This window comes from Zerene cesonia, chromosome 27, assembly GCF_012273895.1.
Source record: "Zerene cesonia ecotype Mississippi chromosome 27, Zerene_cesonia_1.1, whole genome shotgun sequence".
NCBI lineage: Eukaryota > Metazoa > Arthropoda > Insecta > Lepidoptera > Pieridae > Zerene > Zerene cesonia.
This window is the reverse complement of record NC_052128.1, coordinates 6,080,829-6,101,327: the sequence shown is the minus strand read 5'-3', so window position 1 is coordinate 6,101,327 and position 20,499 is coordinate 6,080,829. Positions and strand designations below refer to the sequence as shown.

At 34.5% G+C, this 20,499-nt stretch overlaps 2 protein-coding genes across 2 annotated transcripts in view; one reads left to right on the top strand and one right to left on the bottom strand.

Moving 5' to 3' along the window:
- The window catches only part of LOC119837292 (calpain-D-like), a 10,006-nt gene extending 9,691 nt beyond the window's left edge, over positions 1-315 (top strand). Inside the window, exon 16 of the mRNA XM_038362809.1 lies at positions 301-315. Within this exon, the coding sequence (XP_038218737.1) occupies positions 301-315 (15 nt within the window). The remainder of the gene's footprint in view (positions 1-300) is intronic.
- Positions 316-433: 118 nt separating this feature from the next.
- On the bottom strand, positions 434-5,562 carry LOC119837360 (calpain-D-like). Its single transcript, XM_038362923.1, has 5 exons — positions 5,214-5,562; positions 2,847-2,978; positions 2,398-2,456; positions 939-2,205; positions 434-625 (listed from the first exon to the last, which is right to left on the bottom strand). Exons 1-5 carry the CDS (start codon positions 5,453-5,455, stop codon positions 472-474), a joined length of 1,854 nt encoding a protein of 617 aa, XP_038218851.1. The 5' UTR covers positions 5,456-5,562; the 3' UTR covers positions 434-471.
- Positions 5,563-20,499: the final 14,937 nt, after the last annotated feature.

The window sequence follows — 20,499 nt, the reverse complement described above, 5'->3', positions numbered from 1 at the left end:
GTAATAAATGTTATTTGCAGTTAACAATTTTCTTTTTTCTTTATTACAATATTTATGGCAAGACTAGGTATATTGTACAGTGAAACAAGTAGAAACATAATATCTTTTGGCATTTTAAATAGAACATCTTCAATCTTCATTATTGTTAATTTGTTGCCGGTCGTATATCATTTGAAATTAAAATGAACCTGGTGTAAGTTGAATATTTTTAGTTTCGTTAATTTTCCTTGAGCTTTGAATTTGTCTTAAGATTATATTTATAATATACTTTTCTAAATCCTACCTTGATGTTGCCATCAGTCAAAGAAGACCTAAACGTGGCAATTAAGTACATCACATATTAAGTTGTAACATCGCATTAGGTGTGATAGCGTGGGAACCAGTGTGGCCTATTAGGACAATATGGTACTATGGTAGGTATAATATATACCTAGTATTAGGAAATCATACCAAGTATTAGGTTAGGTTAGGTTACACATCATACCTAGTATTGGGTTGTGGCGTGGGAGCCAGCGTAGTGGCGTGGGGTGGTCTCACGCTGCGACACACTTCACAGCGCGATCCCCACGCGTTGTACGCGAACCAGCACTCGCTGCATTGCCACATACGACCGCTGGCATCCCGACTGGGGAAACATTGGATTTTATTGTACAAGTTACATTTACTTCCTGGTCAATGTCGGCGGATAAACAATTGAAGTTACTAGAGATAGCGACGAATAACGGAAAGTTACTTACATACTTTCAATAAAACGCAGATAAAAAGGTATGAGCGAATTCTGCTAACGACAGATAGACGAAATGTTGCAAATGGAAAAAAATTGATAAGATATTGAAATGAAATTATGTGCAAATGGATAGATTCGTCTAACTTTAGTTACCGAAACAACGGGTACATAGGATACAGGGTACATTGACAAAATGAAAAGTATGACTCACGAAATCTGTGTTGAAGGCACTTTAGACGGCTCCCGCGGGTTATGCGACACTTTGCCCATCGACGGCAACATATTGAACACTTTGCCGGTTTCCTTCGCACCGATATGAGAAGTCCTTAAATTACTTTCACCGACCGGCGACAAACAGTTCTCCGCGCCTAACAGCTCGTCTATTCTCGCATAGTCCCCATCACCAATGTCATTTGAATACAACGCTTCGTTCTGTGAATTCGACATCACCGTTTTCGTATCTTGAACAGACACGTACGAGTATCTTGTACCATTATTGTTCACTTGTAACTGCAAGTTCAAGTCCTTGTACTTGCCCTTATTGGGCAACGCGTATATAACACCCTCGGCGTTCGTGTCCCAGCTACATTCCTTATCTACCAATTCTGCATTTGACTCGTCTATTTTCTTCTCAGCCAAGCTCTCCCGCCTCTCGTCTTTCAGCGAGCCGCAGTAGCTTTCTAATGATTTCTGATAATCATTCAAGCTCCGCCTACTGGATATCACTTTTCCGATGGGTCGATTTTCATTCGTCTGCTCTGAAAACGAGCGACGGTACGTCGGCCTTATCTCTGGTGAGTTCTGCGCACTTACAGACCGTTTCAGGGATTCTCTTATACTCCCATCTGTCTGTGGCCAATCAGGGACAGTTATCATTACCCCACCAGATGTGGGTAAGGATGTAGCACCATCTCGGTTAAACGTCTCGTGTCTTCCTAAAGTTGTGACACTGAGACCACGTGAGTTAGGAATTCTAGACAAGGGCGATATTCTTGGGGATAAGCAAGCCTCACAGTGCGTTCTAATCCCCGAGTTTTCTAAGGTACATTTGCTGCACGCCCATTTCTTCAAATGCAGCGCCCTGCTCTGCTCCCTTTGATATTCCTTCACATAGTTTAGCTCCCAATTGGATTTGCTCTCATTACACTTCTTCGGTCTTCTTGTGACCGTGTGGAGACTTCTTAAGAAAGATTCTCTGGGATTGTACGTTGACGCGTGGCACCCATATCTCTCCGAGACCATCAAACTTGTCGGTCTGCTAATTGTGCTCCTGGTTTCCTCAATGTTCCACCACTTGTGCTGCGAATTGATCACCGAACCGTGGGACAGAGAGCGTGTGACACCATGTGCCTGGTCTGTGAGCTGAGTCGGGGACAAACGTAACGATTGCAAGTCGAGATTCAAGCGGCGGCCATCAGAGTAGCTGGACGAGGGCTTATACGACGGAACAGCCAGGGTGTTGGACCTTATCATACTGTCTGTAAGTAAAGAATTAAATAGGGTAGTTATATATAAAAGTTTTTTGCTATAAGAAACTATTTGACACATTTAGTACACTTATTTCTTAATAGATACTTCTTCGATTAAGGTATGTTTATAATGTGCATGTTTATAGGCATAAAGTACCACAAAGTGAAATATTTAATGATCAAAACATGATCTTATATTACCTTTATCAGACTTGTCCTTGTCCGTCATCCCTGCAGCTTGTTCCTCATCATCGGATAATCTAGAATAAAAATCAATACACAATTATGTTTACAATGTAATGATAATAATTTCATCTTTATTCAATTAGTATGCTTACTATATCTAGCATAATATTAAATATGTGAATTTTTTTTCATTGTTTGTCTATCTTTCAAATTGCAGCAGAGCTAGATTTTGTGGCTACAGATGTCGTCATTTCAGTGTATTGCCTTTTTTGTTAGTTGTTGTGTGTGTTATTGCATTTGAATTAATGTTTGTCTATGTCTATGTCCATAAAATAGTTATAAGGCTTGAGAATGATGATTCTTTTAGTTTTTCCAAGATGACACATCTCATTACTATGTCAATTGCCTTTAACAACGCGGGTGAATACGCAAGTAACAGCTAGTAACAATATGTAATATATCACCTGTAAACAGGTGCGTGCAGAGCGAGCGAGTCGCACGCGGCGCATCGCCACGACGCGGACACGTTGCGCAGGCCGCACGCGCAGCGCCACGCGCGGCTCGCACCCGGCGCGGAGCCGACGCTCGACCATCCACTGTGGGACCATACATTATACATGAATACGTTAAAAGGTGTATGTGTATACATACATTGTTTAACATTCAATCATCTAGTGTTAAATCATATGTGGTTAACATCACACATCCCTCACATCCATAACATCCATTGAAAAACCATACACAATGGACATCCACCTTGGAACAATATATGATTGATATAAAATGTTATATGTATAAAATTGCTCAGATCATACTCAATCATCTTTTATAGAAGTGCACATAATTGAAGCTTAGTTTAAACCACTTAGCCATCTGCAATTATCTGCAATTTGCTCACATTTGCTGTTCCACCATCAAATCATATGTGATTTAATGTTATAAAAACATATAATTATGTTTACTTCAAATACCCTACATAGTTCACCAAAGAACCATACAATCACTTTGTAGATCCATACATCATTAGCATACTCTTATAAGATGCTTAACTTAGTTGTCCATGCATTGTAAAACAAACAATTATGAATGCTTAACTTAAATTCAACCACGCACTGTCAAACATATAAATTACTAGCTGTTCTCCATGGCTTCGCCTGTGAAACATGTATAGCCTATGTCACTTTGTGAAGATGCAGCTTTCTAGTTTAAAATATAAACATTTCCTCTTTAAAACATTAGTGTAGATTAATTATTTTCATTACACATTACATACATTATTTTCCCATCCACTGCTACCATACCATACTATCCTACTAATATTATAAATGTGAAAATTTGTATGGATGTTTGTGTGTTTGTTACACTTTCATGCAAAAACTACTAAACCTTTTGCAATAAAATTTGATACGTAGACAGCTGGACAACTGGAATAACATATAGGCAAATTTTTATACCGATATTTCTATGGGATACAGACTTATGTGGGCGCAGCTAGTCAAGAATATTAAGCTTACACAACTGTTATGCCACTATAATTACATTTAATTATAAGCATGAAATTACATTCCTATTTACCTAATAAACTTTTTCCACAAATAACATGGATGTTGCATGGATACAATTCTACAAAAAACAAAATACTAACTCACATATTAACATCATAGATTTTTCTCATATCAGCTCATCAGAACCATGAGTTTTATGCTTGAACCAACTAAAGTGCTATGAAGCTTAACACATGTACAATTACCCCACACAATTACATTTACACACAAATACACACACATCTAATACAGACTGATTAATGAGTTATTTGATACCTTGTGTACTGGATCAAATATCCGGGACTTGTACTAATTTATATTCATTGTGTCTTTATTACATATATGTACATTTTTCAAATGCGAAATCAATGTGAAATGAAATTAATATTACTTTTAAGTATGCAGTTTCTTTGTTTACATAGATTATATAGTGTATTCACTAATTTCTTTGAACCTTATTTTTTGTATCACAAAGAACTATTTCATTTAAATAATAACTACAGGACTGATCATTTAAAAAACTCAAAGATATGGTGTAAATGAAAAATATGAATTATAATGAACCAGACAGTTGTAAAAAATACTTATGATTTATTTACCTCTTTCTTTTATTGACACCTGGAAATCACTACACTCACACAAATATTAAAAATAAAATATTATTTACACCCCATACTACATACAGATAGAACATAGACTCTGCTAAGATAGGTAGAATGCTATCAGCAAGGTCTTTTTGACAATTAGTGCATAGAACCAGTCACCCATAACAACAAAGAACTTTAATACATTAGCTATACAAGAAACTACCAATCAACAAATCATAAACAATAGCAACCAGTTTTAAATTCACAGTTTTTTGTATTATTAAAAGCAATGGTTCACACACGATAAATTAGTGGCTTTTATAAGACCTTAGCAACTATGACCTTATATGTTTTCAATTAATAAAAAGTGAATGTGATTAAAATCAAACAAATTATTTTAAATAATTGTTTATTTGAGAATACTTTTCCAATTTACGCTACAATGGATAAAAAAGGCAAGTACATACCTACAAACATCGTATAAGTGCTAGCTTTAAAGTTACATTTTAAACGAAATTATGACACACGGTCGCGTTGCTAAGAACATTAATCGATAATTTATATAGAGGGCTACGTATTGTGACACGCAACTTTAAAATACAAAGGGAATATAACCTAAATATGGTCCAAAGAAAAATCGATACAGTTTGACGTGAGCAACAATGAAAACTCTTGTCAATATATGGAATAAAAAACATACCGATTGAAGTTATTTGTTGTTGGTATAACAATAGCTTCTGATCCGGGTGTTGTGCCGCCGCTTTTTTCCGTGCGAGAAGCGTAATCCGATGAAGAATCCCCCGTGTAATATTGTTTTTGTAAATTTGTGTCATGACTCGAAACCCTTTTTGTACCACATTTTAAACATTTTACACTCTCTGTTGGATTGATCTGACCGCACGCTTGACAATGCCATTGCAGCACAGATGCGATTGAGCCCATTTTAATTCACACATGGCTATGAAACCATAACAATACGCCGTTTTAGAAAAATAACTTGCGGCTTAGAAGAAATGAAAACAGCTGATCCACCATGTTGTTTGTATATAACTTTTTTTAACCAATGTTACCAGTTACATAAATAGTATATGTTATTATTTAAAATTTGTAAAATAACTTAAAGATTCATTGTTACTCTTAATTCATTCTTTATTTTTATATTTTAATCAGCAATGGCATGGATATTTCTGTATAAATATTACATATTTTTGTTTACCTATGTGTAGCTCGTGGCTCTATCTACCGAGTAGTTATGTTAACTTTTACGTTGTACTTACTAACGTTCTGACATTCATGTCTTTAATATTTTTAAGATGGCGTTGTTTTCAAATAGGCTTTTGAAGAAATTTAATATAGAGTGGTTTTCTAAGCATTTTAAAACAAACGCAAGAGCAATAACAAATTACACCTACGCAAATAGAATTTCATGTAGGTAAATGTGATTGTTTAATATTGTATAATAATGTTATACTTATATTGTTGGAGTCTAACACACTTCGGCACGAATTGGGCCAAATCGCACCACATCCCCACAGAAGATCAGCCTAAAACAGGTAATATCTAGCAAGTGAATACTGTACTGTGATTCATACGGTGAATGGGAAACCGGAGGGCCGCATTCCTTTTCCGTATCCCCTTCCTCTGAGTCCTGTCCTTTATTCCCCTCAGGAATCCTTTCTTTATACCAAACCTTTTAGAATTGGCAAACCATTTCCAAAGACGACTGGAAGATAGGTCTCTGCGCTAAAAACACTTAACTAAACGCTAGTGAAAATGGAGAATCTAGCAGATTTAAGGTAGGTATACGTTTTCGCCAAACTCATAATCTACTCCGAATTGAACGCGTACGAAGCCGCGGACAAAAGCTAGTCCTATTAATATTATAAATGCGAAAGTTTGTAAGTATGGATGTATGGATGTTTGTTACTCTTTCACGTAAAAACTACTGAACCAATTGCAAGGAAATTTGGTACGTAGACAGCTGGATAACTGGAATAACATATAGGCAACTTTTTATTCCGATATTCCTACGGGATACGGACTTACGCGGGTGAAACCGCGGGGCACAGCTAGTAATTTAATAAAGCCGAGCTCGTTCGTTAAGCTCGCAGATTTCAATCACGCATGATTAAAATTTAATAATAATTGTAATTGGTGCTAATTTCAAAAACACCAACTGTCGCCATTCCGAACAATAAAATACACGTCCATCTGTCACAAACATTCCATGTCAATTGCAATTATGGATTTACAGTGCAATTACTGCCTGTGACGGATTTATCATTTAGTGAGAATCATGTGAGAATTGAATTAATCGCTTCTCTTGTTCTGGTAATAATTACGTTTGCGTCATTGACCGTGACATTGTCGTAATGCACATTATGGCCTTTGGTATTTCGGATTTAACCTAAAATCAAAATAACGCTTCATTTAAATTCTAGTTGAATAGTTTTTCTATCCCGAAATAGCAAAATACCTTTAGCAAGTCAATAGGGATCTTATTATCATAAAATTCGGCCAAAATATTGTGTGACATGCAAAAACCCACGTACGGATTAGTACGTGGGTTTATATTCAAAATTCGAACAATTTTCGGCGCGCAATAAATCTACAGGTGCTATTCAGAGCATTGCAACGATCAAGATAGATTAGTCTCGCAAATAAAAAAATAGCACCCGTATGTCCACGATCAAGATTGATCGTTCCATACGAGGATTGTTTCTATCGTTAGAGTGGAATTTAAAAAGAATGCGACGAAAGTTCGCGGCAAATGAAGTGATGTTATGGACGATTTGTTTATTGATGCATGGATGTTATTTCACAGTGGGTTAATCTCAATTGTAGCTACTATATTATATACTTACAGCAAACATAGCGTTTGAGGAAGGTACATACAAACATTACATGACAATTCTGATTCTACATCTTTTGAGGTAAAAATTATATAGCTCCGACTGACAAGATCGGCAAGAAGTTACTAAAATACACATGTCAATATACTGCCATAGATAATATAATACTTTACTGGTACCTAGAAAAAAAAATGAGCAAAAAATCACAGCAGATAGGATTTAAGTGGATTAAACGTTATCAGTCATCTTTCAATTTCGTAACTGAGAAGAAATGAAACTCCCTGCTATCCATCTTCCGACAAATACAATTTAGACTGAATCAAGGTGAGAATCTATATAAGCAGGTATCATTGCTAAATAAAGTGAATTCGCAGTTAAATGGCTCCAATAATCTTCTTTAACCTGATCTTTTTCTACAACAACTGTTTGTAGCTTTGATATGCATTAAACAACTATATAGTATAATATATATACACAATATATAGTATAACACAATTGTTAAACGTTATAACAATTGTTAAACGCGGCCTAATATCCGTCTATCAAAATCCTTTATTTTTTGGATTACTGATAAAATAATGATAAAATGCCTCAAGATTTATGTTAAATGAATAATTGAATAATCAATTTATTTTCAATATCATTTCAATAAAAACAAAAAAGAAATTAACAAATTATACTAATACAAAACTGTTATTGTACAAAAATTTGACTTAGGAAAAAATCAACATTTCTGGACATCTTGGGGATCAATCAGTCTTTTCTTCTGATTATGAAATTAAAATATTATTACGTTATAATAATAATATATTATTTGAATTTTTTATTTGTACTTCTATTTTGTATTGTATATATTACAAGTAAACTATTTGCTTATCTGTATTCAGTTAAAAGTTATTTCTTTATGTTATTGTTATTTTCTATGTATGTTAGTCAAGTGAGTCTTTAAATATAGAGCAGTTCTTTGTATCTATGTGTTTTACTGACTGATATATGTACCTACATGAGTGGACGTTATAAAATTCCAGCATCAGAAGCAGATTACCAGCTGTCACATCAACAGTTATACAAACTTCATACATAGCTATGCATTCGTCGTTTGCAACAAGTCGACTCGCACGGGAAATACACATACACATAATGCTCTAATGCACTATGCGCAGAAACAATTTATTATCTCATAAACGTCCGATGTAATACCTTAAATTGTGTTGGGTATCGGTATCGAGTTATATGGAACGTATACTACAATTATGATGATATAGCGATTGCGATAGACGTATCATACTTCATACTATGATACTAGTACTAGTACTAGTACTAGTAATATTTTAAGTGCGAAAGTTTGTAAGGATGTGTGTGTGTTTGTTGCTCTTTTACGCAAAAACTGCTGAACTGATTGCAATGAAATTTGGTATGTAGACAGCTGGATAACTGGAATAACATATAGGCAACTTTTATCCCGATATTTCTACGGGATACGAAATAACGCGGGTGAAACCGCGGGGAGCAGCTTTATACGTTAACTTAGGCATTGGTGCCAAGTAGCATAACTATACTAATTAACTAAAGTTATAGCCATATCATATAAAAAGATACAAAAGCCCAAGATTCACACTTAATGTTTCAAACATATCCATATAAAATGAACGCATTATTTAAAATTCTGTGCTCATTATTAATAGTTTTAGTTTTAATAGTCTCGCACTGGAATTTTGAACGCACAATTTATAAAACATATAATCGCTTTTAAATGAATTTGAAAATACTATTTGCTCTAAGCGTAAAAATAACTTCGTAGATGTAATTCGTGTGTCTATCGGCACTTCCGAGGTTTTCTTTTGTACGCGCTTTATGAATGGGCCTATATAATACTTTAAATTAATATTTTAATGGATAAATTGCATAAGCGTTAAAAATCTTCAATTTCTAAACATACCTACTTTATTACTATTTCTAAAATAGCACAGCATCGAATTCAAAGATGAAGTCTGACTCACTAAAAATAATCTTTATTAAACAAATATACATAAGGATCATTACCGAATGAAGATGAAAGAAAACGAGAAAGGAAAACATTTATAAGGTTAATAATAAGCTGGAGAAATGTGCAATGTGTGCATTACATAGAAATATAACCGAATCACTACAAAATGGCCGGCTATCAAGAGCATCTGTGGCACAAATTCATCTTACTCCCGCTGATTGATAGCGGTATCTTACTGAAGGTGTTTTAACTGATGCTGTGTTTAGAGTTGATGATTTTTTTTTTTTAATTTTAGTTTTATAGCATTGGAATGTTTTATAGATGAGAACCTCGTTTCTATTGATCTGTTCACTTTGTTTAAATATTGCTTTTAAGTGAATAACGTGATTGTAATTGTCTCAGATGTATGACTAACAAAACGCCTCATGATCGAATTTTTCAACCGACTTCAAAAAAGGGGAAATACCATTCGACTGTGTTGTTGAGTTTGCCGCCTCATAACTTTTTTGTGGGTGAACCGATTCTTATGATTCTTTCTTTATTCGAAAGCTGGTGCTTCCCATATTTAGGCTACGGTCCCAGGCGGTTTAATCTTCTTATATATAAAAATCAATTGCTGTTCGTTAGTCTCGCTAAAACTTAAAGACAATCGAGCTCTAGAGTATGTAAAGCGGCATCCTATCCTACTAATATTACAAATACAAAAGTTTGTCAGGATGTGTCTCTTTCACGCAAAAACTACTGAACCGATTGCAATGAAATTTGGTACATATACAGCTGGACAACTGGAATAACATATAGGCAACTTTTTATCCCGATATTCCTACGGGATAGGGACTTACGCGGGTGAAACCGCGGGGTGCAGCTAGTTCTTTAAAATTATAATTTAAAATATTTAACGACGCTTATGAGAATGTTTCCATATTTTAATCACCACAGTATAGGCTCAGTGAGTTCAAAATATGTTCATAAATTCTGTGAGAATTGATTTATAGATTTTCTGACCAATACTCACGTTTGAGAAACAGTCAACGCAAGAAGTCATCAATCCGCGTCACATCTCAATACGCAGAGAGGATCCGGGGAATCCCCGTGTAATTGAAACCATACATCAAAGTTCCAAAAAACTACCCTGAAAATTATTAAGTTGTGGCAATTTATAGCTACGTTTATCGAAGAAACTTAAGGAGTCTCTTGACTATTTTTAATAAAAGATGTCTTAAGAATTACATTTATTAACATTTTTATTCACAGGATGCCTCTTAACAAGGATGTGACAGGTCACATGATTATAAAGCTTAAATTATGCTGAATTAGTTTTTAACAGAGTTCCCAAAAATTTAGGAGGTTCTCAAGCCGACTATAAGACTTTATAAGGTTATCAATGGAATGACGTGATTATTTTTGTGTTTAATTATGTCCCATTTAATAATCTGGAGTGATACCTCCCTGGCGAGGAACACCGTTTACCTCTTTGTAGAAAGAATTATTTATATCCTATATATAATTTTTTCCCTAAAAGCCACCGCTTCTGAGATATAACGATGCAAAAAATTGCGAGCGTCATAATATGCCTAAGTACCTCACCCATATACTTTTTGTAGCTGTAATGTAAGTAAGAATATGTTTCTGTCGGTGATTTTAAGTTACATTTAAAATATAAAATACTCATGAGTATTATTCTGAGAATATCAGGTATAATGAAACTCGATCCCTTAATACATACAATAGTGTAACCTTGTTTCATCAACATCTTCTTCGGGTATACTACCAAGTTCAAGTGTGGCTTGGTTATCAATGGAGATTGGGGTTGGAAGTTGGTCGATAATATATTAGAACCAATTCAGACTTTGCTTCCACCTGCGCCGGAAAAATTGCTCAACACTATCTTTTGTAACTGTAAAAAAGGATGCAATGCTAAATGTGGTTGCAAAAAAGTTGGGCTGTTTTGTTCTCTGGCTTGTACGAATTGTCAAGGCCAGTCTTGTTCTAATGTAGAATCACCAACAACAGAGGATTCATTTAATACTGACGAAGAAACATGTGATGCTTCACTTTTAACACAATTCACCTATAGTCAGGATGAAGAAGAAGAAGAAGAAGAAGAAGAAGAAGAAGAAGAAGAAGAAGAGGAAGAAGAAGAAGTGATTGACGATTCCGAATCCGACGAATAAACTATTAATTTCTAAATCTAATCACAACAGACCCGTGGAATAGGCCTATTGGGGAAATCACGTTAAAAAAAACGCGCTAAGTACACTACCTCAGAGGTGGCGAGGAAACGTGTGCGTTTATGACGCTTGCAATTTTTTGCATCGTTATATCTCAGAAGCGGTGGCTTTTAGGGAAAAAATTATGGATACCTTTTTTATAGGAAATTCCCTGATCTACAAATTATGTCTGGGGTAATTTTGCGATAAAACTTACCGTTTTCAAGAAAATCGCGAAAAACTCATTTTTTGGACCTTATTACCCCGCTAAAATTTTTTCCTTACATGGGATCGGTTGGGACTTTTAAGACAATGTTTATAATTATAATTTAAACAATTTTAAGAATTTTCAGCTTCCCCTGAATTTGTCGTGGGTCAAATGTCTAAATTGACCGGACTATGATATCAGGAACTACTAATCCGATATGAAAAATGATTTCAGTGTTAGACTGTCCATTTATCGAGAAAAGCTATAGCATATCACGCTCAGGTCAATAAGAGTGGAGTACCAATGAAGAATGATTCAAAAAAAAGGATTTTTTTTTTTCTATTAAGAGCCGATTCAAAGTTGCTATTCCACGGAGAAAGTCGCGGGCGTAAACTAGTTACGTAAAACTTTCATCTATATCTATCTATATATATATAAAATATAATAGTTTAAAAAAACTATAAAACACGCTTTAACAAAAATCATATTTTGCAAATTGAAAACTAGAATAATTTTATCAAATTAGTGTATTGTCATCGGTCCTCAATAAATCTACAAAGTTTGAACGAAATCTGGCCGTTTAAAGTGGGTCAAAATCGCGCCCAAAGAAGTCAGTTACAAACAAACAAACATACAAACAAACAAACATACAAACAAACAAACATACAAACAAACAAACATACAAACAAACAAACATACAGGTGAAGCTAATAAAAAGCGTGTAAAAAGTAATTTTAATAAGGGAAAAGCCACCGACAACCGAAACACAGTTCTCAACTAGTTCGGTAGTCAGTGGGTCGTATAAGAGATGTACTTTTTATGTCAATAAATATGTTTTTATCATTATTTTATTACCATAAAAATTACAGTTGTTAAACATTTTATGTCAAATAAACGTTGACCAAATTATACAATGAATATAATTAATTTAAATAAATTACAATACCGATTTAGATAATAATTACAATACTAGCTGATAAATATAATAAATACATTAATTATAGTTTAATGATAAATTAATTTGTGTTTACAATTCTTCGGTTTCCGTTAATGAATTAAGCGATTAAAATAAATTTGATAAGTATTAACAATTGCGGCATAAATTATTACTAACATTCTGCTCAATACTACTAATCCTACTAATGCTATCTTACTTATATTATAAATGCCAATTTGAGATATTTCCAGTATTGTAATAAAAAGTAATATATAAAAATAAGTTATATGCATGGTATTTCATGAAATGTGCATATAAAGTAGGTAAAATTTGCTGAATTCGTGTCAATCGGAATCAATATTAAGTTATAGATTGAAACAAAATCTCGTAAGGTGGATATTTTTAAACCGCAATGAATTTACTATGCGCATTTAAGTGTTTACTAGCTTCTCGCTCGCGGCTTCGCCCGCGTAGAATTCGCTTATATCGCGCGACATGGTGAGGAGTATTTTCTTCGCATTAAAAAGTATGGTTTGTTCTTTCACACGTTTAGCTCCATCTTCATACCAAGTTTCATCAAAATCGGTCTGACAATAACGAAATTTCATTCAAACTTTCATCCCTTCTTTCTATCCTTTCTACACTTTTTTCGCGATAAAAAGTATCGTAGGTCCTTTCCTAAGTTCAGTTCTATCTTAACACCAAATTTTATCAAAATCGATTCAGTGGTTAAGGCGTGAAAGCGTAACAGACAGACAGACAGTTACTTTCGCATTTATAATATTAGTAGGGATTTGTGATTTGGTGTAATAAAAACTTCGAATGTTTAGTCCATATTTCGATATTATCATCATTCATTTTCGAACGATAGAAAATAGCCCCAAGAAATGAATATTTAATGTAACTCACTTTACTATAAACCATAACGAATTGTAATAAAACAAGGCACACCTCTCTATTGTGAATAATATTTAATTATACTTACACGTGTTCTCACTTCTTTTATACTATTTAATTTTCCTGTGGCTTTGTTAGGCTTTATCGTTTGATTATCACTTGAGAACCGACTGACAGATCACACGGTCGATTCCTGGTGGAATTTGAAAGTAACTCTGTCTGTCCATCTTATGCCACTGAACCAGTTTGAATGAAATTTGATACAGAGATAGTTTGAGACCCGATAAAGGACATTGATTCGTTTTAATCCCGAATATCCTACGGTAACTGAAGTCATAAATAAGACGTTAGAAAGTATAGTACTTATCTTACTACACTTGATTGTCTTATAATAACGGAGTAAAAGAAGCAAAATTAAATCCTTCAAGAGACTGAACTGAAGCCAACCATTTTTCTACCCTCCCACTTTTTGTCTAAAAAACAAACAGCTCTCCAAATGAGGTATACCGGTGAGGAGGTTTTGCATTTGACAAATTTCAGCGGACCCCCCGCACGGGGCGAAATTAACAACCTCCACGGGTCTGCGTATAATTGAGGGAAAATAAATACAATTTTTGTGGCGCTCATGCTGCGAATTTTCAGAGTTTTTCACAAAGAACGCGTGTGATTGCTACAGATTCTTATAATGATTGCTCTGGTTCAATATCGCTTCGTTAAAATTTCAATAATTTGAATAAAATGATTATATGAGTGGGACTGAAAATTGAAAGATATTCGAAATATTAAATCAATGTCGCATTCGCGCGTAAATGAGTTTTTCCTTAGAAACCCAAAGAGAGATAAATGTTTAAAAATATGTGTAGAAAGCGGTTATTTTAATATAGCAAACACTATATATACTAAAGATTATGTGCATGGACACAAGATCAGTTTAGGATTTACGTAAAAGTTTCGGTCTTAAACGAGGGCAATTCAGAATTTTTTGATTTTTGGAAATTATAATTCAAAAGGTTTCACGGGAGCATTTCTTTATATGTTATTTTTATTGTGAGTGTATTTCATTAATTCTAAATTCTACTATTCTACTCATATTATAAATGCGAAAGATTATAAGGATGTGTGTGTCTTTGTTGCTCTTTCACGTGAAAACTACTCAACCGATTGTAATTAAATTTGGTACGTAGGCAGCTGGACAACTGGAATAACATACAGGCAACTTTTTATCGCGATATTCCTACGGGATACGGACTTACGCGGGTGAAACCGCGGGGCGCAGCTAGTTTTTAAATAACTAGGCATAAGATGTAGTGCCAAAAATATTTATCCCTACCAATAAAAGATAAAGCGAAAGCGTGTTTGTTCGCTTGTTTTATACAGAGCTATTTTATGATATGATTTTGTTGTCTGGAGATAATTAGGAGAATAGCAAGAGACAGTCTCTTTTTTGTACAGCTGTGCAACATCTCATTTTCATCTAAATTTCCTTTAATTATGCAGACGAAGCCGCGGGCCGAAAGCTTCTGGATAACAATCATCAAATCGTTCGGTACGAAGCTTAAAGCTCACTTGTAAAGATTTATCCGCATCCATTGAGGCTTATGTCCTATCTCGGATGCAAAGTGTGCTATCTTAGGGTTGTCACAAATTATCATAGAACTTATTTATTACATTTAATGAAAATTTAATTATTTATCTGTGCCGCATTCACATAAGAAATAATTAATCTGGTAGGGCAAAGATGAAAGTATTGCAAAAAACTAATAAAATTAAAAACTAACCAATATTATACACACAGAATTAACTTTATTCCATTACTAAGTCACTCCGGTTTTCAATTTGCATAAAATTGGATTTTCTTTGTGTATGAAGTCTCAGAGATCCACACAGGGCAAAACATGGGAAAATAGAACACGTAAATTTTTTAGCGTACGGCGGACAAACGCTAAGGTTTTTTGAAGTTAACCATACATATAAAACCTCTCCTTTGAAACTCTGCAGTCTACACCTCTTAGAAAGAAATTTTATTGTCTGTCAATACGCACAGTAGGTAATAGGTAAGTATTGTGACAGACATATCAACAAAGTCCTTTCCCAATTTTAAGGGAATTTTTTCATCTTATTTCATCAAGTGGCAACCCTAGTGATCCTATTGGTAACAGACACCAGTGAGCTGTGGACATGTATGCTGTTATACTCTGAAACTCAAACCCTGCCGCAAGAATACGCTCTTTTTAGTAAATTCATTTCGTATATATTAATTTTTGTACTAAACGCTAGTAAGAGAATTTCATATAAAAAATGCTTTGTAATTATTCAAACAAATGCAATTTATTAAGTCCTTGAATTAACTTCAACAACTCTATTAAATTTCACAAAAAATCTTACAATTATAATCTATAAAATGATATTATACAAGGTGCATTTTTCAATTGATGTTTTGAATAAACGCAGAGGAGTCACATTTTGAACTCGTTTTCCAACCAGGCTTTACTCGTAGGCAAAGAAAAAGTTTTTTTGGTCTCAAACTATTTATGAACCAAATTTCATCCAACAGCCAATAGTTTCTGTAATAAGCGCGTTGAAACAAACATACAAACTCTTCAGCTAATATTATTAAAAACATATCGACAGAAGGTGGTCAGGATTGTCATTTTGATAAATTTTTAGTGTGTATCCGACATACAGATTATTACCGTAACTATAAGTTACTACATTAGTTTTCCAGACACCATTAGTAGTTTTTAGTATCCACTATTTTAAATTCTACATATTAACTTCGTGAAGTTTTCAAGAGATTTTTCAAAGTTTTTCTCACACTGTCACCCTCAGATGCCGAATTGTGAGTGAAAACTTTGCAAAGAAGGGAATTTGAAACGATTTATTTTTCGTTAATACCCTGCCAGTCTCAACATAATCTATATATATAAAAGAAAGTCGTGTTAGTTACACTATTTATAACTCAAGAACGGCTAAACCGATTTTGTTGAAATTTGGTACAGAGATAGTTTTAGACCCGAGGAAGGACATAGGATAGTTTTTATCCCGGAAATCTAACGGGAACGGGAACTTTGTCGGTAACGCCCCGAGTCTATCTTACCCGTGATTACGCGAGCAAAGCCGTGGGCGGAAAGCTAGTACTTGTATAAAATACAAAGAAAGAAAAAAAACACTCTTCCTCTTGTGACTGTATACAAATACTTACAAATAATGAGATATAATATTTTCCAAGAGATGCTACTCAATTAATGTTGCCATTATAATAAATTGTTTGTTTGTGTCTTCGATAACATTAAATCATATTAATACGCAGTTACTTTTAATTATTCATTAATAACATAATAAAAAAACATTTAATCATATTGATATAAATAATTTAAACATCGTCAAGTCTTGAACCTCAGTAACAGATAAGAAAAAGAATTATATGCTTTATTTAAAACCAGGAAACGGCGAGTTGTAAATTTATTTATGTATAGATAAAGTAAATAGCGTCCAAAATCACCTAACTCCTGGTTAAATATATATTAAATATTTATTTAAATTGGGTCTAGCACATAAAACACGCAACCGCACCATACTTGGTGTTTATTTTAGCGCCTCGTTTGAACCGAAAATAGACCTTTTAGAGAGAGTTCATTTAGATTACAAGAAAGTTAATGTAATCTGTGAGACTGTGTTTGTGGTGATTATTTTATCTGTGGGATTGATGAAATGCATAATAGTTTGGTTACAGAATTAGAAATTGTTAATAAACTAGCTGTTACACGTAGCTTTGTCCGCGTGGTCTTTATACATTTTCTTCCTCTATTTTATTCCCTTGGGGTTGAAATTCACTTATAATATTGAAGATAATGTAGTTTTAACATTGCAATATGAACAAAAACAGTCAAGTGCGATTTGGACTCGCAACACTACCATTCCGTACGGATATGCTAAAGAGCAACTCAAAAAAAAAAAAAATCGATCCCCCATCCAATTTTGACCGTGCCAATCGTTGCTTAACCTCGATATTTTATCATTCGTTGCTATCGTTCCGCGTCATGCTAAATTATTCCTACGTACCACAGATAAGCTGGTAGCGCAGTAGTACTATAAAAGCGTAGTTGAGTATCCTTCACGCCACCCATTAAAATATTCACCCCTCATGTCATTGATAACGTGTGGCATATATCAAAGATATGCAACCCCCCTTCCGCCCGATAAGGTAATGTCGCATTGAACATAAATATCCTTTTGAAAATGGGACAAATAGGTAAAAACAAAACATTATAGACGCGTCAACAGTAGTCTGATATGCTACTTGCGTATAAATACGCGCAAGTAAAATTAAATAGATGCTAGCGAAGCGTTGAATCTTATTTATTTATTTATGAACAAATCATCATCATCATCATCAGCCCATTTATGTTTCCACTGCTGGGACACAGGCCTCCTATAAGGGTTCAGGCCATAATCCACCACACTGGCCAAGTGCGGGTTGGCAGATGTCACATGTCGTCGAACTTTTGATTCTTGGACATGTCGGTTTCCTCACAATGTTTTCCTTCACCGTTTTAAGCAGTTGTGATGTTATTCACATGCGCAGATAAATTGAAAAATCAATTTATATCCTGTACGCTCGCCCGGTCTCGAACCCTGACTTGTCGATTTTGAAGTCCGAGGTTCTCACCGCTGAGCCACCACTGCTAATGAACAAATATTTAGAACGATTTATTGCCTAATGTGCACTTTAGTGGCGCTCATGTAGTCCTAATTATATATACTAGTCGCTTGTTTCGGCTCCGCCCGGATATCAAAATTCCTGCTTTATCTGAAGCCGACTTTTATTCGGGATAAAATTATCCCATCACCCAAGTCAGCTCACATCCTGTCCGTATACCAAACTTCATCAAAATCCGTTCAGTAGCTTGATTGACGGACAAACCTCCAAACAAACAAACTTTCACATTTATAATATTAGTGTGAAGTGTGACTAGGCATTCTCTAATAACCAGTCTCGGCACAGCAATATATTATCTGTGGTTACTGGTACTATAGTGCTACCAAGTTATCTCTGAAATGAAGAGTATTGACACCTTCACTTCAGTATAACCTTTATAATTCCATGTCATTTCTAAACTTTCGGCACAAACAATTGAAAATCTAGATAGATGAAACACATGAGCACTTGAAGTAGTAATGACAATTCAACATCTTTCAGAACTTCGCCATCTACTACACTACATAGTATAAAACAAAAACGCTTTCTCTGTCCCTATGTCCCTTTGTATGCTTTAATCTTTAAAACTACGCATCGGATTTTGGTGGGTTTTTTGGAGTTGTAGTATAACTAATGATTATATTATTCAAGTACCATTTTATCCATATACTAATAAAGTTCATATTATGCCACAACTATCCTTTTCCTTTCCCTTCACGTTCCTTTCCTTTCACATCACCAACCGTTTTTTATCCAATACCTTTTAAAATTACGACTCTGCAAATGTTCATGAGGTTTTTACCATTAGGAGACTCAACTCCTTTACTGACGGTGACATTAAAATGTATTTACATACGAGAAGTGTCTACATGTATGTGATAACTAATATACTACAATAAAAACAAAGCAGAACGCTGAGTGAGTACAAGGTATTCCGCAATTTGTAGCCAACAGGTTGACCCATTACGGGTTGTAATTAACACTGGCCCACTATGTGGCTATTAAACTGGGTTGTTTATGTTCCATAGATGGAAAACCAGTGTAGTGAGAGCTCCCGTTGATTACATGTGCATTCGTAACAGGGTTCAGGTGATTCTAGTTTTATTACAGGCTCCACTCATCACACGATTTCGTCCATATAAATGAGTTTTACTGTAACACCCAATGTTCCCGTTTAAATATTTAAATAAAAGTAACCCGGGGAAGTCCTATCAATGTCGGTTCAGCCGTCCCAAATATACAACAAACAGGCTGACTAACAGAGCGAAATTATAAAAATAATTGGCCGGGGAACACTTAATCACTAGTTGTAACAGCAGAGGACAAATTCTAGTGAATAAATTAATTTATATTCGTCCCTTATTATTTACTATTATTTACTAAGGTTTAAGAGTACCTCAATATTAAATAACGTCTTCAAATTTCAGGTAATTGTTTTCCTTTAATTCGAACGAATTGATTATTTTCAGACTACAACTTTAAGTATTCAAATTGTAAAGTGGTTTTTTAAATAAACATACAGTAAAATTGATTAAATACATTAAAGAAAATTCAAAATTTGTTTCGTTCGGTATTGAGTCATTATATATTTATGAAAAGCTTATTTTATGCGAAAAAAATAAAGGAGAAGAGTGGGAAGGGTGAGTAATAAGGATACAGGCCCCAAGCCCTCCTCTTCACCATACGAAACAAGGTAACTTGCTATCATTTCACGCCAATCTTCTCTGGTGCGGTACCTTCCCCGAACTGGTCAATTCGTGCCGAAGCGTGCTCCGTCCCACACGAGTAATACCTATATAGCTTGTTTTAAAGTAGTGATAGATTTAGCCTTAAACAATTATAATATTATAATTTAGCAAGCAATAGTTAGAGATTAGTGAAAATCATAAAAATTCCTTTTCCATAATATATTTCACTAGCTTTTCTTTCTCGACTTCGCATGCGTAGTCCCCTCACATTGTTCTCGTTCCCGTGGGTTTTCCGGGATAAATACTATGCCTATACCTCTTCTCGGGTCGTTTAAATATCTATATTATATCTATTGTATCTAATAAATAAAAGACGGACACACAGAGTCAAAACATTCAGTAAGATTTCGCACTAAAAATAAAAGTACTTACAAATCGCCAGTTTCATAGCGCTGTGCATGTGACCACAAATTTAATTCAGAAACGGTCGGTAAGCAACCTGACTTAG

Excerpts from the sequence above, each read along its gene's own strand:
- LOC119837360 (XM_038362923.1), bottom strand. The coding sequence starts at position 5,455 with ATGGGCTCAATCGCATCTGTGCTGCAATGGCATTGTCAAGCGTGCGGT. Across the intron at positions 2,979-5,213 it reads ACAACAAATAACTTCAATCG|TGGATGGTCGAGCGTCGGCT; the intron begins GTATGTTTTTTA and ends ATGGTCCCACAG. Across the intron at positions 2,206-2,397 it reads CAAGGACAAGTCTGATAAAG|ACAGTATGATAAGGTCCAAC; the intron begins GTAATATAAGAT and ends CTTTACTTACAG.